Consider the following 27,853-nt stretch of genomic DNA (forward strand, 5'->3'; position numbering starts at 1 on the left):
CACAATAGCAAAATATTAGATTAGGTTGTTTTTAAATATGAGATTTAATGGAAGTCATGATTCACAAAAATGTTTTGATAATTAAAACTAATTTATTGTTAGGATACCAAAAACTATTATCTTAAAGAGACACGTCTTTAAGAAAAAAAAATTGTCTATTTTTGCACTAATCTTTACATTTATCTCCGTCTTTTATAAAATATCCTCTAATTGTTAATCTTATCAAATTACCAATTAGCAATGATAAAACACATGAGGACCAATTATATAATAGATTTACATTCGTGTGATCGTTATCGTTATCATTAGTTCATTGATTTAAATCAATTGAAAAGGGAATTTTAATAGTTATTATTAAAGAAAGGGGCATATAAATTCTTAATTAAAAACACGAGAAGTATCCAAAAGGCATTAAATTAGCATGTTTGAAAATCAAAGAGATATGTTGTCTTCCCTTAATATCTCGTTAACTGCTTTGCCAAATCTTATTAAGTGCAGCTTTATATCGGCCCTGACAATATACTTTAATCTGATTATAGAGCAAGTTAGTCACTGCCCAAGAGAAAAATGTGCTACAATGTTGATATACCCAAAAACTTATTTAAAATATTCGACATTTCAAAATTATATTGCTAATGCATAATTAAAGTAAAGAAATGGCTTCGTTTGTAAAACTATGTATATAAAAAGCCAAAAACATGTTAAAAAGTTAATTATGTAAACACCATCTGAACAATATTTACTTAACAGCAGTCTATATAAACATAAACATCTAGTTTTTCTTATATTAAGAGAAATTATGTGTTTTAACGTTTTTCTACACTTAAATTAGAGACATGGGATAATAAAACTTTGTTACGCCCGACAAAAACGAATTATTAAGACGAAATGATTTACATTTAAGTTGCAAATTGTAAACAAGAAATAAAAAAATTTTTAAACTGGCAAAAGTTGTTGTAAAATAACATTTCTTATAAAATCATTTGCCCCCTAGTAAAAATGATCTTATTAAACATTCCAAACATAATATTTGCTCAGCTGCTGTTTGATGTAGATAACATATTATTTTTCTTGAGTGTACCTTGACATTAAACAGTTAGATTCTCAATTTTGATATATTTATGAGTTTCAATAGGCTTCGATGTAAGGACTGAAGTAACTTTCGCTAAATATGGATATTACCAACCTTGTTTTAATGAACTGTACGTTCTGACATAATATTTTCGTATATTTTTCTCCAAAAAGTTTCACAAAGCACTAAGCAATTAAGATATTAAGCAAAAGAAAAGGAAATAATTTTTGATGAAAGAATTTAAGATAGATAATTGAAGGAAAATAATTTTTAAAAATCACCTTATTTAACATTGCTATTGACCAATTCATCTAAAATATGAACATGGTCAAAATCATTTTAAATAAGTTTTTTTTCATAAAAAAATAGGTATTACGGGCAAATAAAACTTGTTAATTATGATAAACAAAAGAGGGTTAATTAAAAATAATTTTCATATAAAATAAAGTATATTTCTACACATTAAAATCTAACTTAACAAATGGATTCAATCTAGTTTAATTTGTGAAAAATCAAACTGTTAAAATGCTTAAAATAAAAGGGTAAATATATATTATATAAGCTCATGGATAAGATACCTACACAATGGGAATGAGGGAACAATTGTAGATAAATTAAAATGAAAGTGAGAGGTAGGTTTCTGGTAAAATCCGTAAAGGTTATGTGTTATAAGTTAAAAACAGTAGTAGAACGATAAAAATTTATGTTAACTTTAAAAAAAAATAGTCTTTAGTTCTTTTCAATAAGAAATACACATATTTAGTGAATACTATCGTTCTACTACTAGTTTTAAGCCTTAAAACACACACCTTTACGGATTTTACCCGAAACCTACCTCTCCCTTTATGATTCATTATACCTAATGTCTATATCCCAGACTAAATGGTGTGCACTTACTTCAACATATTTATCACATTCGCATAAAGTTTTAAAGTCGCAAAAACAACATCATGACAAGTAGATCATATGAAATGTATTATGATGAAGGTAAAGCTCATGGAAAGGAGCAATTAGTTCCAAAATGAGAATTAATGCTCTGACGATTTAATCATGTGATACAGTTAGGGAAGTGAATTCACCCCTTGAATATAATACCTTGAATTCATGTTGTAGGGCCTGGTTGAGATCCTGTGCAGCGTGGAGGTCCTTGTTGTTACCAATCAGTTTGTCCTCCAGATCTGTCACCTTAAATTAGGGATATATTTATCGGTATTATCCTCTTAGAAATTTTTTTTCAATTTTGAAAATTTGAGTACCCCCCCCCCCCTCCCCCCGACAGCGAACTATGAACTCTGGCCGCAGTGCTCGGCCCCCTTGCCTGCCTAGCCGCAGCGCTCGGCCCCCTTGCCTGCCTAGCCGCAGCGCTCGGCCCCCTTGCCTGCCTAGCCGCAGCGCTCGGCTCCCTAGCCTAAAACCTAACCTAACCTAAAATAGTTGGGGGGGGGGGGGGAGGGGGGGATGGTACTCAAATTTTTAAAATTGAAAAAAAAATTCTAAGAGGATACTATTTATCTGTTTGTAAACAAAAAAACTGGGCCATTTATTTGTGTAGCGCAGTAATAATGGATATAGGATACTTGTGATATTGTGAGAGAAACTCGCACAACCTGATAAAATCCTTATCACTTTACTCCATCCCGTCTACTGACTGTGGAGGAACGAATTGACCAATATCTGGGGACTATATTTGCAACAAAAATTGACGACAAAATTCCCTTGTCAAAATATCTACGTATTCTAAATCCATTGTAGTAATGTAAGACCTATACCCAGGGATCTACAGTGATAACACAATGGACTATAATTTATTGTACATCCCCAATGATGATAAACAAATTACCCATCTATCCGTAAAAATTAGTTGAAAAGTTTGGAACTAAGAAATCTAAATTCAATAAAAGTACCCAAGGTTTTTAGCTAATGAACAAGACAACAGGATGTTAAAACTGTGGGTACCTTTATTTGTGTAATTTACAGTCCAATGACCCCACCCTGCCTGCCGGTACCTCTTGGGATGGTAATTATTTGAGCCGGTTTTTAATACAAGGCATTAACTCGACTGACCCGCTTCATATACCTGCATTAGAAGTCTCTAATGTGATGCAGCGCAACCTGACACCTGCTATAAAGGCATGGAGCGTAGAAACATGTATAATTACCTTTGTTCGTAGGTCTGTAATAGTGCGGGTAGCATTCCCCAGGTCGTTACTCTGTTTTTCTACTTGTTTCCGCAACTCCAACACCTATAAATAAAAAAACAATTTTTAAAAAGAAGTTACTTAAAAAACTGTGCCTTTTTTGGCGGCTAAATTTCTATATTTTAAAAATAAGCTTCTAAAATATAAAAAAGTAGTTGTATTTTTGCAATAAAAATATAGCAGTCAGCCAACCGGCTGGCTAATTATCATTATCTACTACTCCCTTAAACGCAATCCTAAATTCATAATTCATACTTTGTCAACAAGTCTTTTTTTATTGGAATTATTTAAAATAAACCATTTAGTATTTGCATAATATTTATTGCCAAGAAAGTTATGTAAATAGCAGCACTCATAAAACTTAATTAAAATATTTAAGACTCTAAAATGTTTTGGGTATGCGATCAGGAATAAAGGACATGCTTAAAAGAAGTAACAATAAATTGTACTATAAATAATCTCTTACTATTTGCTTGCAACTTTTCCACAAATTGATTTCTTTATGCATATCATATTTTTCTTTGTTGAAAAAATCAACACTCAGTCCAATTTCATTTATTTTGAGTAAAAAAAAAGTTAGATTTTCATCTTATTTTTAACCCTTTACTTCTGATTTGCAGCTTAAGATGCAATCTTTTAAGAAACATTCTTCAACTTGAGGTGGGTTCTAGAGCCCATTGTAACATTAATATCACACAATGTTTACATGGTACCCAAACTAGTTGTCTTACTTTGATCTTGAAGTATGAAATAATCCTGGAACCCAACTTTTCCTAACTACTCCCACATAACTTGCCAAAATGTTGGTGGAATCCTACAATTTTCCATTGGACCAACCCTACTCCCTTTAACCCTTTTCATGTACTTATTTTAATGAATAAGATTTAATATTTTAGAGATATCAAAACATTTATAGACTAACAATAAATTGAGTACGAAACAAACTAAGGACAAAGCATTTGAAAATAAAATATGTTTGGTGTCAATGAACTATACTAGTATACAATCTTTTTAAAAAAAAACAGATTTTAACCCTGTGGGGCTTTTTTGACAAGTATTTCTTCCTATTTTTAACAGAAACATGTTTTAGACTCAAAGAAGGTAACCAAAGGGTAGGGGGATATTTTGTCCGCTAACAAAATGAGTATTTTGTAAAAATATTTTATATAAACGTTGCATTATTATTACTTATAATTTTTAGATGAAAAGCACTAACGCCAGCAGAATAATCAACACGAGTTGATTGAAGCAAGAGAATCATCAAAAGTTGCTTAGAATGGATTAATCAAAAGAATTTTGAAACTTTATAGAAACGTAACACTTAATTGTAGAAAAGCTGCTCTGAAGACAACCAAAATCATAAAACCATTGGTAATAAATAACAAAATTTCTGTATTAAATCAAAATATTGTTTATTTTTTGAGATGAGGTAAGGGCAAGGAATTTGTATTCATTAAAATTTTTGTGTAAAAAAGCTGTATAATGTGTGATCTTTCGATTCCTTCTTTCTCCAAAAGTAAATATTTGCAATAGGTTAATCCCTAAATAAAGAAATTATAACTATGTGTTGTTGTTGTTGTGTTTCTTTCTATCGGCATCTTTTACAGAAAGTTTCTTATATGCCACAGAAGCTAAACCAATTGCATGCACAGCGATTAACTAGGGGTATGTAAAATAATTCGAGTTAAAAAAGGGTACAGCAGCCCTTCTAAATTTCAATTGAGTTTTACAAACCCTACACCTCGCACACCAATGAGCTCTGAAGTTAGCCTAGGCCGCTGTGAATGAGCTTAAACAAGGAAAAAGACACACAACCAACACATGATTGAATTCACTGAATATCAATATCTGTTCCTGGATGCTATTTTGTTTACATTCTCAATTGTTTACCTAGTTTAGTTGAAACAATAATTCATACTTCAGGTATGTTAAAAATAGGAAAAAATAATAGTTATTTATCGCAGATTTCAACGGATATCAAAATGAAAAATTATAAGATTAAACCAGTTTTGTTAGACCCGACGCCCGGTCTTACAAAACTGGTGTTAATTTTTATTTTCTTTTAATATTCGTGGAAATACGAATACGTTGCTATATATGATTTTTCAGTATGACTAAGAACCAGTTCTAATTCAGCGGCTATCTATCGGTTTTGCAACCACACTAGAAAACCTAGTCGTACACAAAACCACCATGACCCCCCGCCCTCACTATTTTCCTGATATTGTTTATTACTTTATGTGTAAGGTTAGGTTATATAAGATACTGAGTAGCCTCGCAGGGTTCGGGGCCAGGGCCCTCCGCAGGGGATAAACATAGGAATAAAAACCGCCCTTATTTTCAATTGATATAAAAAAACAAGAGGGAGGGGAAATACAGTGCTCGACAGGCCCTTTGAGAGAAATCACCAGGGAAGCTTACCTCTGGGTCCAGAGTGCCATTCACCTTCTTCTCTCCATCCTCTCCGTTGGCTTTGTGTTCTCCTTTCACCCGTTTCTCCTCCTCCTCGATTAAACCAAGCTTGTGGTTGCTAAGCTCATCTCTGCAAATACAAACAAGATTAGTTATTATGAAAACTAATTTCCTCTTAAAAATGTAAAGGCTACCTGGCCTGATGTCAAGCCTCTTAATATATGATTTTATGGTTACATCAACATCAGATTTTTTTTTTGAGCGGGGGGGGGGGGGTTGAATTTTTAAACCACCGGGGAACCCCTTAAAAAATTACAGGATTAGAAGGTATATACTTCTAAAGAGTCAACAATTAGGGAAACCTAATGGAACCCATTTAATCAAATAAAGATATCAAAACAGTATAGTTTTATCCTATTTTACAATTGCTCGTCTCTAAAACAAAGCACTAGCAGCTGTGGCCATAACCAACAGTTGCTAAAACAAGCTTCAATACTATTTTAATATATTTGATGTCATTGTTTCTGTTGTATAAAATGTAAGTTATAAAGTTGATGTAAAGAACTGCGTATCTTGTGACAGGGATAGAGAATTATATTCTGGTAAATGCCATGGACAATATGTACGTCCGTCTAATCATTATAATGTCTAATCTATAATACAGAGTAGAATAAAGTCTGTCTGTTCGGAAAAATCTTTTAATCTTGATAAATGTAAGACCGATTTAATTCTTCTTTTCAGAAAATATTCCCACTAGTGATGACAATATTTTAGACTAAATTTAGGCTTCTTTCTAAAAATTAAAGGCCTAAATTCTACATTTCTTTTCCGTTGCCAGTTCTTATTTATGGTTCCATCGGGATTGAACCCAAACGGGATTGAACCCAAACGGGATTGAACCCAACGGGATTGAACCCACGGAATTGAACCCGCACGGGATTGAACCCAATGGGATTGAACCCAACGGGATTGAACCCAAACGGGATTGAACCCACGGGATTGAACCCACCGAATTGAACCCGCACGGGATTGAACCCAATGGGATTGAACCCACAAAGGTGTAGGTTTCCCCCAATTTTTTTTCTTCAATTTTTTGGGGGTTAAGTCTCCTCTTCCAATTTTTTTTCCATAAATTTTTGGGGGTTGAGAGCCTCCCCCACCAAATTTTTTTTTCTCAACCCCCTAAAAAATCAAGAAAAAAATAATTTGGGAGGGGAGTTTAAACCCCTCAAAAAATTGAAAAAAAATAAAAAATTTGGAGGGGGAGACTTACACCCCCCCCAAAAAAAAAAAAAAATTGGGTGCAGAGACTTAAACCCGCCAAAAAATTGAACAAAAAAATGGAGGGGGAGACTTACAACCCCCAAAAAATTAAAAAAGAAAAAATAAATAATTTGGGGGAAGACTTGCACCACCCAAAAATTAAAAAAAAAAAAATTGGAAGAGGAGACTTAAACCCCCAAAAAATTAAAAAAGAAAAAATAAATAATTTGGGGGAAGACTTGCACCACCCAAAAATTAAAAAAAAAAAAAATTGGAAGAGGAGACTTAAACCCCCAAAAAAATTGGGGGAAACCTACACCTTTGTGGGTTCAATTCCATTGGGTTCAATCCCGTGCGGGTTCAATTCCATGGGTTCAATCCCGTGGGTTCAATCCCGTGTGGGTTCAATCCCGTTGGGTTCAATCCCGTGTGGGTTCAATTCCATGGGTTCAATCCCGTTGGGTTCAATCCCGTGTGGGTTCAATTCCGTGGGTTCAATCCCGTTGGGTTCAATCCCGTGTGGGTTCAATCCCGTGGTTACCAAAATATTCGTGTATCAGAAAAATTATTCCTAACTCTGATTTTGGGTGGAACCCTTTTAGATAGACATCATAATAACAAGGATACAACCGACCCATGTAATGAAGCAAAAAATACAAGTTATCCCTAATCTTATATAAAAGTAACAGGATGACTGTATTTAAGTGTCTGTCTTTAGCAAAGGATCTCTAATTTATATGGTTTTTCATTACAGTGAAGCTTTTTATGGGCCCAGGGAAGGTTTTTAGACAATTTTTGGGGAGGGTAAAGGGAGGAGTAGGTTGCTCCAAAAATCTGTAAAGGTGTCAGTTTTAAGGCTTGAAAATAGTAGTAGAACGATAATATTCACTTAATATGCGTATTTCTTATTGAAAAGAACTAGACAAATTTTTTTAAAGTAAACATAAATTTCTATCTCACTACTTCTGTTTTTAATTTAAAACTCACAACCTTTACTGATTTTTAGCGCAACCTACTCCTCCCTTTATTCTCTTAAGAGAAATCGCCCCCTAGAACTGATAAAATAATCTTAATTGTTGTTAGTAGAAACAACAAAATTAAGATCTAACAAGAACAGACAAATAGGATTATATCGTAGCTACGCAACCAAAATGCGCATCAATTAAGGGATGCACTAAGATTACGTAATATATTTTACTACTACTGCTAAGCTCAGTACAGAAATAAGAAATTCTTATCTTATTTGATTTTTTGTTGGTATAAAGAACTTTTATTCAGATTTTACACTCAAATTCAATACACCCAAAAGAATTAGAGAAAAAAAAGGTTATGTTTCAAAATCGCAGCTACTATATGCTACATATATAATATTGCCTATTTTTCATTTATTGCCTGTCCGACGGAATACCCTAGTTGAAGAGCAGCGTCAATATTAGTAAACAAGGATGACAAGTTACAACATCCATAAAAGCAAAGCTCTGAAACGGTTGGACAAACGGACAATAACACTTGTACAGTGTCAGAATTGAATAATCAGAATATAAATGAATAAAAGACCAAGCAAAATTGTGAGTAAAGGGGTAGTTTCACGAAATGCATTTGAACTTAATTTAGTGAACCGCATATTTTTTCTTAGTTAATGAGTTAAACTATATTTATATAGCATATATTTGAAATAAATTAAATTTTCTACCATGTAGTTTTTAAAATATCAAGACTTGAAAATTGTCTTTTTGTGATATATGGAATTTAAAAAGACGATTTTCAAGTCTTTATATTTTAAAAACTACGTGGTAAAATTGAAATTTTTGCCATATAAATGTAGTTTAACCATTTAACCAGGATAAAATATGCGGTTCACTAAATTAAGTTCAATTGCACCTCGTGAAACTACCCCTTTGTTGAAAAACTTCTAGATACAGGATAATGTTTATGGACATACTTTACATTTTAGGACTTGATTATAGAGTTGCTTTGCTTATAATATTGTACTTTTTGTCCTAGGAATCAGTAGACCAAAAATCAGAACAATCGGATAATTAGATCACATAAAAATTTGTTGTTAAAGAAGTAAAAAATCAACATGTTTAAAATGAACGTACGGACATTCTGGTAATAAGTATATAGTTGCTGCGCTTTCTAAATCGTATCTAACTACTAAAGGAATCACCATGCAAAGTTTAAAATCAATAGAACAATTCTAACATGCCTAAATTAACAAAAAAAATATCTGTCTCGGACGGACGGACGGACTGACCCTAATTACAGAAAAGCTTCGCTTTTAAAAAACTTGTGAATCTTATTATAGGATTAATAAGGAAGTAATGGCAGAGTGAATATCAGATTACTTTTCTATGGAACATACAGGGTTAGGGGGGAGGCGGATGTGCCACTTTTTGAAACCAAAAATAACAAGGATGACAACATCAATAAAAGCGAAGCTCTGAAATGGAAGGACAAACGAACATTAACACTTGTAGATTGTCAGAACTGAATTAGCAGAATATTAATGCATCAGTACAAATAATATTTTAAGTAAATTTGTTGCAAAACTGCACAAATAGATAATACTGTTTAATGTTTAAGGACATACTTACATTTTTGGGACTTGTTTATAGAGATGCTTCGCTTATAACATTGTACCTTGTTGTAATAGAAATCAGTTTTCAAAAAATCAGAAGAATCGGATAATTTTAACATACTCAAATTTGTGATTAAAAAAGTTAAAAATCGACATGTTTAAAATGGACGTACGGACATTCTGGTATTGATTATAGAGTTGCTACGCTTTTTAAAATGTACCTAACTACTACAGGAATCATCATGCAAAGTTTGGAATCGATAGGACAATTCTAACCTTTTTAAATTAACGAAAAGATCTAACTGTTACGTACGGACGGACTGACCATAATTATAGAAAAGCTTCGCTTTTAATAAAACGTGCATGATCTCAGCCCATAAAAGAGTTACAGCTCTAAAATTTGACACAGCAGTTGCTTTTGAGGAGAACAATATGGAACTGTGAAGAAAGGGCGGCGGAACCAAAACTCTGTAAATGGTAAGTCTAATAATGATATACCTTTTGGGGCGAAGCCGCTAGTAACATACAAAGAAAGAACTATGTCTAACCGTCTAAAGCGACAACACAGCCTTACAAACCTGCTGTTGTATAGGTTAGCTGCACTATTTGTATGAAGCTCCTACCTGACTTTATTGCACTCCTCTTCAAGGCTGGCATTTTTCTCCAATGCAACGCGCAATCTTTCCCGAACTTTTTCATCTAAAAACCAAAAAAATTAGGCTTGGTTAAGTATCTATAATAATATAAATAATACGCAGATCATAATACAGAGAAAAACAACAGGAGGGGGTGGGAGGCACTTCCCATCACTTGGGGCGACGCCCACAGAAGCTAGATGCGAAGCCTCTAGTATATGTCCATTGCTGTATATCACTGTGGTTCCCTAAATTTTATAAGCCTGCTCTCTTTCTAATCAATTGATAGTTTTAAACTGGTAGTGTGCATTTCTTTCAACCCAATAATTTTAATCTACAGAAGGGATAATTTTGTTTTTCGTAATTTGGCCTTTCTATTTATCGTCAATAACAAATAACCTAGGCCATAGTCTTAACAATATCAAAGCATAATTTTAGGTTATTTATAATCACATTAGGTTCAAACTTCTAATTAACAAATAAAAATGCTAAATAACACACAAACTTTTACCTAAGGCTTTGTGATGTTCAAACAGTGACTTGAGTGCCTTCAGCACCTCAACCTCGCTGGACACGCCTGACTGGCTGGCGGTCTGGCGCTTCACAACGGTCATGCGCAGTGACCGCTCGTGGCGGGACACCAGGCACTCCAAGTGCTCCAGCAACAGGCGGGTGTTGTTTCTTTCAGCCTAAATATATCTTATTTTAGAATTGACTGGAAAATCGGAAAGGCATAAATCTTGAGCGAATAAGCGATCTTATGTTGGAAATATTAACAGAAAAATCCAGCATCTATTTTGGACGGCTTCCAAGAAAGTAGTTCCCTTCAAAACGGAAAGACATGCATTAAAATGTAGCTTCGCTACTAAAAAAAATACTGTATGTTTTTAAGAGAAAATGTCATGATAAAAACACTTATAGTACCTATCAAAATGTAACATGGTAACATGAATGGGTAACATTTTTTACAAAAAAAATATGAACAATTATGAAAGAATCAACAACCTACTCTATTCTTTAGAATTATATTACTTTAAAAAAAACTTTGTAAGGTGCAATGTTTGTTTTTGAAAAAACTAAGCATATATATTATATATTGAAGCAAGATTGATTAGAACGTGTAAAAAATATCATTATTTGAAGGATGTAGGCTTATAAGCAATTATTTTTTTTTATTTCAAAAAATTATCTTGTTTTTAAAGAATTACGCCCAAATTTAAGAAAACCTTCGCTCTGGAAATCATCTATTTGAAAGAATTCAGCTACAGACTAATCCGTCTTTTCAGCAATGAAAAATTTCGCTCATTTGTTTTTGGTCTTTGTGTACTTTAGGCTAGAAATTAAGGCCATTTAACATACTTCAAATATTCAAAAGAAAATGAGTCACGGCCTTATAAAAAACAAGGACAATTAGATTAGATAACACAAATAACAAGTTATCATATGATGTTTAATTAAAGGGGGGATAATAAATAATACATACCTTAAGCTCCGAGATTTCTTCATCCTTTTCTAGAATAAGTTCCCGGGCTTGATTCAACTCTTTGGTAAGACTGGCAAATTCCTGAAGAAGAAAAACGATTTATGTTCATTTAAAATTAGTTTGTTTTAAAATAACTAGCAGCTACGCCACTAGAGGCATCTCGGCAGGGTTGGCATAAAAAACCCAAGTAAAAAACCCAAGTTGGGTTTTATTGGGTTTTCAAACTCAAAAAAACCCAAAAAACCCGGATTTTTTAAAATGTACCTTTTTTCGATAATGTTAACTCTATTTTGACTCATAAGGAGTACTATTTTCAAACAAATAATAGATATTATAAAAAATATTTTATTCTAACTGCTTATTTTTATATATAAGTAACGGAATGTCTGTCTATATGTACCAAAATAACTCCCTAACCACTGAACCGATATGGTTCTTAATTACAATTAGCTTCTCACGGGTCCGTTGAAGATTTTTAACTACTTAGGGGGGGGGGGGGGGAGGGCAGATTTCTCTTAGGAGATTTGTGGTGCCATCCCCCTAAATTGGAATAAACCTTCCCTGGACTTATGAAAAGCTACCCTGTACAGGAGAACCATACCGATTTAGCGGTTAGCGAGATCATATGGTACAGACAAACATCCTGTTACTTTATAAAAATGATTTAACCTTATATCTTAAAATTCCTAGGTATTAATCTTTAGAAAACAATAAAACCCAAAAAACCCGGATTTTATTAATAAAACCCGGGTTTTATTAATAAAACCCAATGGGTTGGGTTATTTTTAAAAAAAAACCCGGGTTTTTACCAACCCTGCCTCGGTGTACTTGAGTAAAAGGGGGGTGGAGGAGGGTAGACCCACTACCCACTACTCTTTAAATTTAGTTTTAAAAAGAAAAAGAATACTTTTTTGTTTGTAGGGGGGGCCCGGGGGGGGGGGGGGGTAGGCATTTGTTTTTTGGGTGATTTCTCTAGGGAGGTTGGCGGTATCCTCCATCAAAATATCTATAAACCTTCAGTTTAAAGAACCATATCGGTTTTTCAGTTAGCGAGATCCTTCGCTACACACAAAAAGACAGACATCCTGTTACTTTCATATAAGGATAGAATAAAAAGTTACAGTGTTAGATTTAAAAACTTCATAAAATCTGCATTACAAATCGGATTAAAGACAAAGCTTGCTTTTGTTTAACGTGTAGTAGAAGAGGATTTTTGTACATTTGATACTTTCCAAACTTGCACTTGGAGATCTTTATCAACTAGGACTTTTATGTCCATAGGTAAGAAAGGCCTTAACAGAAAGTTCTAAATTTTAATAAATATTGTTTTTAGTTTTTATTAAAGCTTTCCCTTAATTGGACCGAAAGGAACATAGTGTAGGAACAATTCAACCATATTATTGGTAAGAAAGTGTACCAAATCTGGTACGATATGGCAGTATCTTATATTTCATAAAGGGGGGGGGGGGGGGGTAAAATGTGGTGACTCGTGCCACGACATACCAGCAATTTTATTTTGGGTGCTACTCCCTTAGTTTTAGAGATAATTGGATGAAATCTTTTGGGCTGGGTCACTAATTACCCCAACTATTGGTATCTTTTAAAAAAAACGGCGGCGGGACCGCCGCCCGCCGCCGTTTTCCGCCGCCACCAAAAAAAATTTTTTTATTGCATTTCTCGCCGAATTAGGCAATTTGGAATCATTTGAGACCATGTTATTTCTTTCAAAAATTTTTCCCCCTACAAGCAACCCTGCTTTTTTTTTAAAATTCTCGTTTATGCACAATGGCATAGACTCGAAATAAAGTATTACCACACTTTACCAATAAACTGTAAACAAATATGATAAATATACAAGCAAAATAACAAGTTAATGTTGAGATTCAAATCCTTCTCGTCCCTTCTTAAGCATAAAATGAATTTGAAAATTTTTAATTTAGATTTTAATTTCCTTATAAGGATGTTGTTTTTATATGTCGTCTTTATGACAGGTAAATATTTTATGAATATATTTCTTAAATTATATATATAAAAAAAATATTGTACGATAATATCAAATTAAATCAAAAGTATTTCAATTTGTTTTATTTTTTTGGTGCTAAAATCATCCCTGTCTTGAATGAGATAAAAAGTTTGTTTTGATTAAAATTGCAGAAAGAACATATCATTAAAATACACAATAGTCTCTTTGTGAGTTTAAATTTATAACATTATTTTTTGTTAATGAATTAATGAAAAAAATTTTGTTTAAAATTTGACTTAATGGCATCTCGTATAATATACTTTACATTCCATCTTAAAAATAAATCTGTAAGACATATATGTTTAGATATCTGTAAACCACCAATTTATGACTATTGAAATTTGATCAGCTGATAGGTTTTAATAGTAGATGTTTTTTAAGTAGCGCAGCTACTCTAAATCTAGAGAATAAATCTAATTTTGCTTAGAATTTACTTTTAGGTGTTTTAAACATTGTAAATTAAAGATTTTATTTTGATAATTAATATTTTAAAACAATATCTTCTATAAACTGTGAGGAAGTTTGATAAAATTACGTTTATTTTGCAAGCTTGATTGAAAATACTTCATTATTTTTATAATTCTGACAAAATAGATTTTCTGTTTAAATTAATAACATAGCCACAAAAAGGTTTAAGTAGTTATTGAAATATTTTATTACTATTCTTGCTAATAAAATATTCTTTAACTATGTTTAAATTGCATTTTTAAAATAGACAAGAAAAATATCCTACTTAAATGGTAATTTTATGAAGTTATCTTAAACCTTTTCCAAAAGTTTGTTTTATAAAACTATTTTATTTTCCATTGATTTTATTGATTATATAGGTTAAAAATATCAAAAGTATTTTTTAAAGGCACTTACAATGTAGGTAAAGCATCAATAAACAAGTTTAAACTTAAAATTAATGCAATGCTTAAAACTAAACCTGATATACTGTTCGTTCAGGATATTAGATTAAATAATAAAGAAAGTATTTTCAGTAAAGAACTATGTTTTAATATGGCTGGTAGCTATAAATCTTATTGCAATAGTTCAAAGGGGGAGAGGGGTGTAGCGATTTTAATCAAACAAACTTTGAAATATGAAATAATTAAAAGCTTTAGTTCCATTGATGAAAATGTTTTAATTTTGGATTTAAAAATAAATGAATGTAGAATTTCATTAATATCATGCTATGGGCCAACTCAAAATAACAACAAATATTTCTTTAGACAGTTAAGGGATAAAATATTGAGCATTGGAAATACATTTTACATTATCGCAGGAGATTTGAATGCAATACCTACAACTATACAACCAGAACAAGGTCTCGTACACTTAGACTTGATAAATACAAATTCATTGCCAAATTTAGAACATTGTAAAGAGCTTTCCTTGTGGATAGAGGAAAATTTTTGTGTAGATTTATTTAGATTGCTTCATCCGACTAAATTAGAATTTAGTTATGTTCCTTTCTCAAAAACTAAGACAAACAGAAGTAGAATCGATCATATTCTACTGAGTCCGCAGCTTGCAAATACTTTTAGCTCTTGCAATTATGAGCCATTAAAAGCTTCCCTCTTTGACCACAAACAATTGGTTTTCAATACATATCAAAATATCTCAAAACGTGAATGTACTATAAATTCTTCTTTATTAGATATTGATGGTCTTACTGAGGGTGTGAGAATCCATGTATACGAGCTGGTTCTACAACATTCTGAAGTTCCTAACAAGCTACATCTACAAGACATTATTTCTCAGATAAGTTTAGCATTTAGATTAAAGAATGACCTAAGTTTGACAGAATTTAAAAATGATAGGCTAATATTGTTCTGGATTGAACAAAAAGATAGGGCTATAAATTATCTCTTTGATTTACTTCCTCCTTTAAATGAATTGTATGAAATGCCTTTAAATATTAGTCATGATGCTTTCCTTGAAGTTTTATTGAATTGTATTAAAAATTCTATAATAAGCTTTCAATCAAACTTTCTTAAGAGCAGTAGAAAAATACAAAAAGATTTGTCAAAGTCATTAAACGCGTTGAAGTGTGGAAATGTCACAGATGAAATTGTACTTAATAAAATCATTGATATTGAAAACAGTCTGAGTAAAATGGAAGATGAAGAAAATTATCGTAGGTTAGAGACTTCTGGGTATTTCCACATTTTAAATGCAGAAAAGGCCTCAAAAGCATTTAGTAGTTTGCTAAAAAATTCTAAAAAAGCTGACTCTATCTCACAAATTAAGAATGACTTAGGTGAATCTTTTACATGTGAGAATGAAAGGAATGAGTTTTTAACAAATCACTTTAAAAATAAATTTGGCACAGCCTTTATTTCCAATTCTTCTCTCTTTGATTTTTTAGGCAATAATGTAAATCACCCAAAAATATTAGAACATAAATTAAATAACACAGATAGAGAAAAATTAGAGGCAGACATTTCTATTAATGAATTAAAAGAGTCACTTTGTTCAGCTAATTTAAATTCTAGTGTAGGACCAGATGGTATTCCTTATAGAATGTTGGTTAAGTTTTGGGACATTTTAAGCTTACCTTTACTGAGAGGCTTTAAAGAAATGATTAATAAAAAACAGTTAAGAGGCATGCTAAGATGTGGTAAAATTAGACTTATAGCCAAAAAAAATTCTGACCTTTCAAAAATTAAATCTTGGAGGACAATTTTTTGTTTGTCTACTGTGTACAAAATTTTCTCTGGGGTTATTGACAATAGGTTAAAAAAAGTAATTGACAAAATAAATATCAGATCTCAAAAAGCTTATTCTTCTAAATACACTATTCAGGAAAATTTGATTCAAATTTATGAACTAATTTCTAAAACTTTAGCTTCCAACTCGTCTCTAGCAATTGCTTTAATTGATTTTCACTCAGCCTTTGACTGTATTGGACATGGATATTTAAGAGATGTATTGGAATTTATGAATTTTGGCCCAAATATGATAAATATGATTTTAACATGCATGAATGATAGATTTGCCCACATTCTGACCGATACTGGAATAACACCTAACTTTCCCATGAAAGTTGGTTATATGCAAGGTGATAGGCCAAGTCCTAACATTTTTAAAATTGCCCTAACTCCTTTATTACTTACTATATCAATTAGCAATGAAATTGTAATACCAAGAGCTATACCTTTTAAATTGACCGACACAGATACACAGCCAGACCCTGAATCAGCATTTGCCGATGATTGTAATGTTGCATTTACTCCAACTGCCATTGCTTTAAAAACTATTTTTCAAATTCTTACCTACTTTGCACAAGTTTCTAATTTAAGAACTAATGTAAACAAAACCAAAATTTGTGTTATAGGTAGGAAGCCATAAAATGATTTTTTTCTGGAATTGGATTTAATTGGTATTGAATTGGTTGATGATTTTGATATTTTAGGTTTACATTTTGATTCAAAACTGTCTAATATGCAAAATAATTGGAACAAAATTGTCACTAAAATGTCAAAAGTTAGAAATTTTTGGACACTTTTCTACCTTACTACACCTGGAAAAATTGCAATTATAAAGGGATTCATGTTACCTTTACTGAATTATGTAGGGGCAGTTGTCTTTCCATCTGAAGAAATAATTTTGCAAATTGAAAATCTCATTATTTCTTTCTTATGTCAAAGTAGACCTATTGCAAAATCTAAAATCTTTTCAAGTGTTGAAAATGGAGGTTTAGGAATACCAAAAGTAATAGAATTTTTACGCTCTTTAGATATTTTAATGTATAAAAAATCCTTATCTATAGTAGATACCTGGGCTTTAGAAATAAAAAATACTAGATGTCAAGCAAATGATCCATTTTATTTCAATGAAAAATTAGATAAGAATGTTAATCCTATTTTATCTAGAATTATTGAATCATATATAATATTTTCAAATTCATTTTGGCTAAACCATGATAACATAAAAGATATGAGAATTTTTAAAAATAATTTCTTCTGTAATAGTGAAAAACAAATTGTAAGCAGGGCAATTTTTACAGAAACAACATGGGTACGATATGAAAATGATATAAAGTCAATTTGTTTTGGAGACCTGTTAAATATTGATAATATATGTCTAGATTATAGAAACTTTAACATCAAATCAAAGGTCAATTTTAATTACATGGAATTTTTGAGACTTCGAGGATTTGTTCAGCACAATATTGCTTTATATAGGTGTAAACTTTCAAAGCCCCAAACTAAAATCAGTTCACTTTTTTTAAAGCCAAAAGTAAAGTCAAAACATTTTCGTTACTTCTTATCAAATGATGATCAGAGGATAGAAAAGTGTAAGTCTTACGTAAATAGGTATAACTGGGCGAAAATAAGAGAATTTGACATAGAGAGAGAGCGTAAATGGCAAAAAGTATGGACTTTTTCCTTTTTACCAATAAATATCCGAGAATTCGCATTTAGGTCCATTAACAATTATAACTATTTTAATGCTAATATCTCTAATTTTAGGCCAGAATCTCCAGAATGTACACTTTGTAAGTTGGACCGTAATCTACCCGCACCGAGAGAAACAACACAGCACTTTTTTCTGGACTGTCCCGTCACCACAAACTTTACATCAAACTACTTCACAGAATTTCTACAGAATATGGAATTTAATTTCGACTCAAGCTGGCTGTTAGTAGGAGTCCCAAAAACGCTCACCAAAAACATTATTAATGTAGTTAATATTGAAATTACACTTGTCTTATTTTTTATCTTTCAGTCAAGACTGAAAAAAAAGATCCCTTTAAATTCAAATCTACTTGAATTTATTTCCTTTCAAAGAAAATTTTTGCTTAAAAACAAAAATTATAAATTAGGATATGAAAAATTAACAACATATCAATTCGACCCTGGATAAATGTCATACTTCGAATATAGAAAGAAAACTACCTGCAAATGAGGGCATTTCTAAAAAGTGTTTGTTTTTTCAAATCCATATGTAATATATAATTCCTACACTTTACACTTACAACAAACACACCAAATCTTTAGACACACTTAAGTATTTCACCTCAACTTCATCTCACCTGTAGAGTTTATAGGTGGGTATTGATAAATTAGTATAGTAGAAAAAAAAATTATGATCCTGAGGATTATTATTTCTTGTTATTCTAACTTTAACCATGTGAATTTAGGCCTGTTTTTCACATGGTTACAGACAAGAAAAATTACCTCATCCAATAGAGGGTCAGTATATAACCTAAACAATATTCTTGAGGTGAAGCTTTCGGTAGTCTGCCCATTAAAGCATTCTGCAGTTTTCATTTAACAGGCCACACTTATTTATCCAGGGATAGATATAACAAACAATGGATTTAATTCTAAAATAATATTTAGGGGGCAAATAGAGAGGTCGTCAATATTACGATGTGTTGCCCCCCAACGACAGCTGAAAAACATGTATAGGTTTCGTGACTTTTCCCCCGAATTAAATTCGTTATTGGTATAAGCTGTTATTTATCCATCATTTACAGTTTAAAATTCAGCTTTGTATCCTTTACACAGTTTTAATCAGTATATATTTAGGATTAGTATTGACCTAATATTTGTATCATAAACATTTTTGTAATTTCTTAATGACCCTTATTTTTTTTCTAGAACTTACTGAAGTTCTATCTTTTTAGTATAAAATTGACATATTTTGAGAATAGATTTGTTGAATAAGTCTTGACTTAATTTAAATGTACACATTTTATGATAAACGGCAATTTTTCTTTCTCTTTTTTTTACTTCTGGTTTACAATCAACTAACACTTTTTTAAAGAGAATATCTTGGAATAATCTTTGTTTAATATTGTAATAATAACTCTTATAATTCAGATGTAAACGTTTTTATGTATATAATTAAGACAAATAAAGAATCAAATAATAATAATTTTTTAAAGGCTACAGATTAATTTTGATTAATTCCGATTTTTTATTTTTCCAATTTTTTTCAAATCTAAAAGAATATGCATGTCTTTTCAAAGAATAGATTATATAAAAAACAAAATTAAACATATTCAGGCTATCAAAAAGTAAAAAAATATTCTTTTTTACCATTAAATCGCAAATTTTTAAAATCATTAAATTTTAAGCTTATTTTGCATGGAAACACATTTTTTCAGTTATTTTTTCTCAACAATGTATCTTAAATGATTATTACTAAAAACTTTTATGAAAATGTTATTAACCAAAACTTCAAATAAAGGAAATAATTGCCGTTTGCGAAAATGTGTGCAAAAAGTTGCCAATATCTTGTTAGAAGGGACTTAATGGATTTTAATTCTTACTACTTACAACTTAGTGGACTATAAACTATTAGAAAAGTATCACTTTAAGGTGAAATTTTGAGGGTCAACTTTTTTTCTTTTAAAATTCGCAGTGTATGAAGGTATATCTTAAATACAGTATGCTACTCCCTTAGTTTTAGAGATAATTGGATGAAATCCTTTTGATTGTGTCACTAATTACCCCAAGTTTTGGTATCTTTAAAAAAAAACGGCAGCAATACCGGCGTCCGCCGCCACCAAAAAAATTGTTTTATTGCATTTCTCGCCGAATTAGGCAATTTTGAATCATATGAGACCATGTTATTTTTTCAAATTTTTTGGGGGGCGGTGGCGGAAAACGGCGGCGGCGGATGGCGGGAGCAAGGTTGCTTGTAAGGGGAAATTTTTGAAAAAAATAACTTGGTCTCATATTATTCCAAATTGCCTAATTCGGCGAGAAATGAAAAAAAATTTTTTTGTGGCGGCAGAAAACAGTGGCGGACGGCGGAAGCGGCGGCTCCGCCGCCGTTTTCTTAATTCAAATATTTTTTACTTACCAACCTAAAGAGATTTGTTTAAATATCTTTAAAAGCACAGGAGTAGCTCAGAATATACATTGATAAACGAGAATTTGAAAAAAATGACCCCCCGCAGGGGTGCTTGTAAGGGGAAAATTTTTGAAAAAAATAACATGGTCTCAAATGATTCCAAGTTGCCTAATTCGGCGAGAAATGCAATAAAAAATTTTTTTTTGGTGGCGGCGGAAAACGGTGGCGGACGGCGGTAGCGGCGGTCCCGCCTCCATTTTTTATTCAAATATTTTCAAATAATTTTTTACTGACCTACCTAAAAAGATTTTGTTTCAATATCTTCAAAAGCACAGGAGTAGCACTGAATTTAAGATATGCCTTGATAAACGAGAATTTGAAAAAATGACCAAGTCCCCCCGCTGGGGTGCTTGTAAGGGGAAAAATTTTTGAAAAAAAATAACATGGTCTCAAATGATTTCAAATTGCCTAATTCGGCGAGAAATGCAATAAAAAAAATTTTTTTGGTGTCTGCGGAAAACGGCGGCGGGCGGCGGAAGCGGCGGTCCCGCCGCCGTTTTTTTTAAAAGATACCAATAGTTGGGGTAATTAGTGACCCAGCCCAAAAGATTTCATCCAATTATCTCTAAAACTAAGGGAGTAGCACCCAAAATAAAATTGCTGGTATGTCGTGGCACGAGTCACCACATTTTACCCCCCCCCCCCCCCTTTTATAAGGAAACATATCATGGGACTAAAAAAAACAACAAATAAGCCTGTTATAAAATCCTTCTAGCTTAAATTGGATGGATTGACTATATAGGGTAATAAAGGGGGAGTTAGGTTGTGCTAAAATTCGGTAAAGGTGTGAGTTTTAAGGCTTAAACAGTAGTATAACGATAATATTCACTAAATATAAATATATAAATTTTTTGTATATGGTTCTATTCAATAAGGAATACAAATATTTAGTGAATATTATCGTTCTACTACTGTTTTTAAGCCTTATAACTCACCCCTTTACCGAATTTTAGCACAACATACCTCCTCTTTATATAAGATATGCCTATAATATAGAAAATAATATTAAAACTGTGGACAATAAGCGTCGCTATTATAAATATTGTAAATGATACTGCATAGTTAGTTGTAAAGCTTGTGATGCGTGTTTATACATGAATGTATATTATATTAATACAATATCAGTATCTGTAAGATGTTGACTATGTTCTTATTAATAGAGGGGTGGGATACAACCATAGGAAAGCAGAGAATAGTTTTATAGAATAAACTATACGTGCTATTTTGTAAAAGACACACTTATGATTATCTGAATATGTAACCATGGATGATATCAACATAAAAGGGGGGGGGGGGGGTTTTAATGCAACCACCTCGTAATCAATGTATAAATGGCACTTAGAATTCGAATTTCGATCTAAAATTCTGCATGAGTAATCCTTGGTAGGTCTATTTTCCCTAAATCAAACAAAAAAGTTGAAAAAGTAACGGCTAACGGCTCAGCCGTTTAGCCGTTTTTTGGCTATTTTTAGGGCAAATCTGTCATAAATTACGTAGGAATCAACTTTTTGAAACATATTTTTGCTTTAAATCATTTGAAATGATACAAAAACAACATTTTTAGATTTCTAGTACCAGCAACTACCGGCTAGAACCGTTTGAAAAAATTTTGGAGCAGAAAAAAGTATTATGTGGAGATAGGTTTCGTGATGATTTGCATTGAAAATAGCCAAAAAATGGCTAAACTGCTGAGCCGCCAGTTGTTAGCCGTTATTTTTCCAACTTTTTGTTCGATTTAGGGAAAATAGACCTACCAAGGATTACCCATGCAAAATTTCAGATCGAAATTCGAATTCTAAGTGCCATTTATACATTGATTACGAGATGGTTGCATTAAACCCACCCCCCCCTTAAATTAAACAAGAACTTGAACTCTAATAACTTGTATAACATAAGATTACAAATGGTCTATGTTGTTTTTAATCCTAAAAGATCGGATACTTTTGATACTACATTGTATACATCTAACTATTCATGTATATAAATAATAATATGCAAATATATGCATTAACATAACCAGCCAATATACAATAATTTGGACAATATACACTACATCATACCACTTTTTAAAACTCCTTTCTATTCCTGCAAAATTTTATAGACACACATAAAGCTTGTAATATAGGTAAGATTTTAAATAATGTAATTTTAACCTTACATTTACTAAACACATCATAAGATTTTTAAAAATTGTATTGCATTCAATAATCTTAATATCCAAAATAAATGTTGCCATAATCACAATTTTTCTTAATTTTTCAATTTTTTTGGGGTTTTTGGCATTTGCCCTTATTTAAAGAACTTCATAAATCAAAGAATAATAAATTCAACTATTAAACTTATCATTGATTAGTGAATCTAATGCAATTTGACCAAATGTAAATAACCAGCTAGAATAGTCTGGTATATGGTAGCAATACCATGGATTTATTGGTATACAACATTCTAATTTTATCTCATATACATATTGGATTAGATTGTATGCTTAAAGAACAGACTAACTCTTAGGGCTTAAAATTGATATGTCACATTAAAAATAAACTTTTTTAGTCTCAAAATCATTTAGAACAGTAAATTATTAAAACAAGCAAATACGCGGCTAGGGTATATCCAAGGTTAATTCATGATTCAATTTGGTAAACTACATTTATTGTGCAAGAATTTTACAATATGTTTAAAAAAAGTTTTTTTACAAAAATGTAAATCAAATAGGGTAAGGGGGGGGGGAAGTTTCGGTAAGGGGCTATTCTCGGTAATTTCGACCTACCTTCATTAAATGACCTTTTTCTCCATGTTCCTTTCAAATGACACAAAAAAACATAAAAGCAAATAAGGGTACTTATTGGGTCTCAAAGTCGGACGAAAATTTTTTTTTTCCAAAAATTTTTTAGTAGGTGTGTAAAGATCGACCTACACAAAAATTGGTAAGACCTAGAGCTGATCTGAAAAACTTTTTGAACTAGAAATTGCCCGCTTTTTCCAAATCCGTTGAGAGCTTTAAAATCGGGTTAATATTTTTTTCAAAAATGACCAAAGTTGGCGCCGGGGGAAAAATCGGTAATTTCAAAAGAAATTAAAATTCAACTTTTAAGGTCATGTTTTCATGTTTTCTTTTGTCAAATCTATTATTCCATATGGACTTTTTAAGAATTAGGCCTAAAAATGAATAGAACAGATGAAACACAAAAAAAAAATAATTTTATTTTTTGAATCAAAATTTTGCGAGGAAAAAATCAAAATTTCTTGTCCTTTGAAAAAAAAATATTTTTGACATAGGAGGAATAGTCCGATCTTTATGAATTTTTTTGTGGTTAATCCCAATCACCTATACTAATTATGATTTATTACGCTTGTTTGGTCGTTTGGCCTTTTTTCATCGATTTTTTAAAGGTTAAAATGTAGTCAAGATTTTTTGCAAAGATGACACTTTTGCTTCAAATTCAATTTTTGAGGTCAATTTTTAATCAATTTTCATGTTTTTTGGACTAAATCTATAGTTCAATGTGAGCTTTTTTAGGATCAGGCCTAAAAAGTAATAAAATACGTTTTTTTCTTATATTAATTTTAAGTTTAAAAAAAAAAATTTTCGAAAAAAAAAATCGAAAATTCGCGTATTTCAAAAAAATTCATTTTAAACATAGAAGGAATAGTCCGATCATTATGAAACTTTTTGTGGATAATCCCTATAACCTATACTAATTATGATTATTTATGTTCGACTGGCCGTTTGGCCGTTTTTCATCGATTTTTTTTAGGTTGAAAAAAATTACCGATATTTCCCCCGGTGGTGGGGAAATATCGGTAACTTTTTTGCGGTCAATTTCGGCCAACTTCTAAAAGTCCTAGGATAATGTCCTTTTAGGACCTGATAGTCCTTTCCGTAAGCTTTCTACTGGTCTTGGTTTCATTTGAAAATATTAATATTTACCCCATTTTTTTTCAAAAAAACCAAAAAAAAACGAAATTTCCCCCCCCTTACTCTAGCTTTTATAAGTCAATTAGATATTAGTTAAACTTATATGAACTTGCTATATTTGCGAACATTCTTGGTATACTTGGAAGTCTGTTATCATGTCCGTGCGTCACTCAGTACGTACACATATTGATATTTCTAAATCATTTACCTATAAATCTACAAAGGAGGCATTGATTGTACAGATCTCGTAATCAAAGTGGTAATATCACTTAAATTTAAGATATCCTATCCAAGTTCTCGTTTTTTCTCTTTTAGACCGTTAAGATATCGCTAACTTTTGAACAAATTTAGTTCTTTTTTTTTCAGGAAGGCTTTATGAAGGTTTGGGATGATAGAAGAAATTTTCCTGCACCACCCCCCCCCCCCCCGTCACCTTCAAATACCGAAGATGCCAAGGGTGCAGCCGCTAGTGACCAAAATTTTTTTTTAAATTGTTGTAGTAAAACCTGTTTCTATAAAGTTTAATGTGAATTTTTAACTCTTGTTGAATTAGCCGGATTACGGAATCTTTACAATATTAACGTACACCAAAAAGTTTTATGGACGTACCTGGGGTAAGTTTTGGTTGAGCTGCCGCGTCAGCGAATCTCGTTCTTTGGTCAAATCTTTTACTTTCTGTTCCAGATCTACGGTTTTCTCCTGAAAGAAGTTAAAAAATCAGACTGTTTAAATGGACGTAGGGACTTTCGGGCAACAATTATAGAGTTGCTACACTATCTAAATCGTATCTAGCTAATAAAGATATTATCTTGCAAAGTTTGAGAACGATATAAAAATTCCAACATGCTTAAATTACCTATAAGAGCTAACCGTTACGTACAGACTAACGTGCGAATTATAGGGAAAATTTGCTTTAAAAATACTTTATTTTGTTGTGCAATAAAATGTATTTGAATGAGAATCATGGAATGTTTGAGCTCATTTTATTATAATCATTAAATACTGGATAAGACAGATGTCCTTTTTTTCTACCTTACAAGTAGTAAGCTATAGGTAGTAATGTAACGTTTTTTTATTTAAAAACTTTCGAATTGTTAGAGTGCCTTAAAATGTCACAAAAGTGACTTGGTTGAAAATTCATTTGGTTATATAAGTAAGAGTTCAACAAACAACGGATTGCACCAATGCAATGATCCAAACTTAACTACAATAAACCTCAACTAATCAATCTTAATGAAAACTTATCTGACATTGCCTTTTCCCTCAATGATTTTATTTAGACGCACCTGTTCATTTTTCAATGAATCCACTAATTTGTCTCTTTCATCCAACATGGACACCATGAGCTGCTCAAAATTTGCGTCGTCCCCAAACTGTGAGGATCGCTGGGATATTGAATCCTCAGAAATAGTGGGCATCACATCACACATCATGTTCCACATGATTAGGCTGGGAAAGAACTACTTTTTATGGGAAATAATTGGTTAGGGGCTTTAAAAAGCGCCTAGCTTTTGTAATTTCACAATTTTATCACTTTCCCAATTGGAATTTTTGTTTTTACTTTGATACATTTATAAAAATTGGTATTAACATATAAAAATGTCTTTATGGCAATTTTAGTGTATTTATTACACTCATTTTTGTTATGGCGTCTATTTTGGTATAAATAGAAGCATTTCTATCTGAAAATATTATTTCGATTACAAACACAAATTCAATAAAAAAAGACTATATAATAATTTAAATTATTAAATAATATTTTAAATTTTTAAAGCTTCAGAATTTTCCTTATTTCATATATTTGAGAGTAAAACTGAAATAAATACCTATGTAGGTATCATTTTTTAACGATAAAATACCGCAATTTATCGTTTTATTTTAAATTATCCATTTAAAAAACGTGTTTATATAGCAAAAATTTTGAGTAAATTAAAACAAATGCAACATGGTATTTTGTAATATTTAAAAATATAATATTTTTACTATGGCTTGAATTAACATTTATAATGCTTATCTATTTATTATTATTAATTATAATTAGCTCTAAAATGGGGATTGCAGGGATGGAGAAAAATAGGATAAAATCATGAAAAGTTTAAATTTAAGAAAAAAGGATACCCAGACAAGCATAAGTAGAGAAATTAGCATCGATTCAATGGCTATCAATATCTTAACATCAAACCAAAAAAATGACTATATTATATAATAGAAAGAATTGAATATTTATTTTAATCATTTATTGATATATAATATCGAAAATTGTATATCCACAAATTGTACTATGTATTATAAGGGTAAGGTCATGCAGAAAAAATAAATAAAAAGCCTAAAAACATTTTACTACTTAAATTACAAATAATCTTTTAAAACTGGTTTCCTCCAAAGGCAATAATCAATGGCACAGTAAATATGGATAAAAATGCAATGTGGGGCTTATACATAAAAAATAGACATTAATTATTTAATGTTTTTTTTAGGCCGGGTTAAGAACATAAGCTTTTGGGCGCAATTTAACCAAATTAAGTTTATACATTGAAACCAGAGTTATAAATTATATTTTGTCAGAAGTGAATCACAATTGCTAGCTAGCTAGCGAAACTATTACTATAATCCTACTTTTGTCCCAAAATGTGTAAACTGTGGAAAAATAATTTCAAATTTACACATTTACAATTTAAATTTCACTTGAAATTTCATTACGATTCGATATCATTAATTAAACTTTCACATAGTATATCAAAAGCACTAAAAATTATATTTTTCTTAATTCTAACTTAAATAGTGATGTCCCTCTCCTCTGTCGGTCTTGTGTTGTCTGTGTTATGTTTTCATTCAACTCTATTATTGTAATACAGTGTCGCCATATTGAAAAATGTTGGAGGTTGGGTACAAGGTCTAAAAGTATTTAGACAACTCTCCCCCGGTCCAACACCGGTTAAAATCGCCTTATTGCCCTTCTTCAATTACTTTTCACACAGAAAGCTTAACGAAATCAATAACAAACATACAAAAATGAACATAAATCACTAGAAATTACCTAAATGACGGCTTCATTTTTAAATTTTAAGCTAAATATCTGACAGAGAAAATTTTGTGCATAGTCCGAGGTTGCTGACAAAGAGATGCCAACTTTTTATAATTTACCACATTTAAAAAAAATAATGATAAGTTTTTTTATCTGTTCCAAAAGATGCTTTCATTTTTATAGATTGTTACATATGACACCATAACAATTGAAAACCCCCAATTATATAAACCTAACCAATTAATTATCAACACGTTTAACCAAGACTTCACCTTTGATATAGTATTATAGATATTCATTCATATCAACTTGTAGGCGTCGTGGGCAACATATACAGGAAAACGTTCTCTGACATCTTTTGACTCACATAGGTAATTCAACTTTGAGGGA

General features: G+C 31.5%; 1 protein-coding gene across 7 annotated transcripts in view; it reads right to left on the reverse strand.

Annotated features, from left to right (window-relative positions):
- Positions 1 to 26,122, reverse strand: part of Liprin-alpha (PTPRF interacting protein alpha) — a 55,072-nt gene extending 28,950 nt beyond the window's left edge. For 5 of the 7 annotated variants that reach the window (XM_080162434.1, XM_080162430.1, XM_080162429.1 and 2 more), the window contains exons 1-9: positions 25,725 to 26,122; positions 25,048 to 25,137; positions 11,645 to 11,725; positions 10,673 to 10,850; positions 10,150 to 10,225; positions 5,692 to 5,812; positions 3,232 to 3,315; positions 2,168 to 2,257; positions 1,354 to 1,383 (exon numbers count right to left, since the gene is read on the reverse strand). In XM_080162434.1, the coding sequence (XP_080018560.1) occupies positions 1,354 to 1,383; positions 2,168 to 2,257; positions 3,232 to 3,315; positions 5,692 to 5,812; positions 10,150 to 10,225; positions 10,673 to 10,850; positions 11,645 to 11,725; positions 25,048 to 25,137; positions 25,725 to 25,880 (906 nt within the window). In that variant the 5' untranslated portion in view covers positions 25,881 to 26,122. The remainder of the gene's footprint in view (positions 1 to 1,353; positions 1,384 to 2,167; positions 2,258 to 3,231; positions 3,316 to 5,691; positions 5,813 to 10,149; positions 10,226 to 10,672; positions 10,851 to 11,644; positions 11,726 to 25,047; positions 25,138 to 25,724) is intronic. The other 2 variants (XM_080162432.1, XM_080162433.1) reach the window with 1 other exon arrangement.
- Between the last annotated feature and the right edge of the window lie 1,731 nt (positions 26,123 to 27,853).

The sequence above is a fragment of the Acartia tonsa genome, chromosome 5, assembly GCF_053477335.1.
Source record: "Acartia tonsa isolate MP-2025a chromosome 5, ASM5347733v1, whole genome shotgun sequence".
Taxonomy (NCBI): domain Eukaryota; kingdom Metazoa; phylum Arthropoda; class Copepoda; order Calanoida; family Acartiidae; genus Acartia; species Acartia tonsa.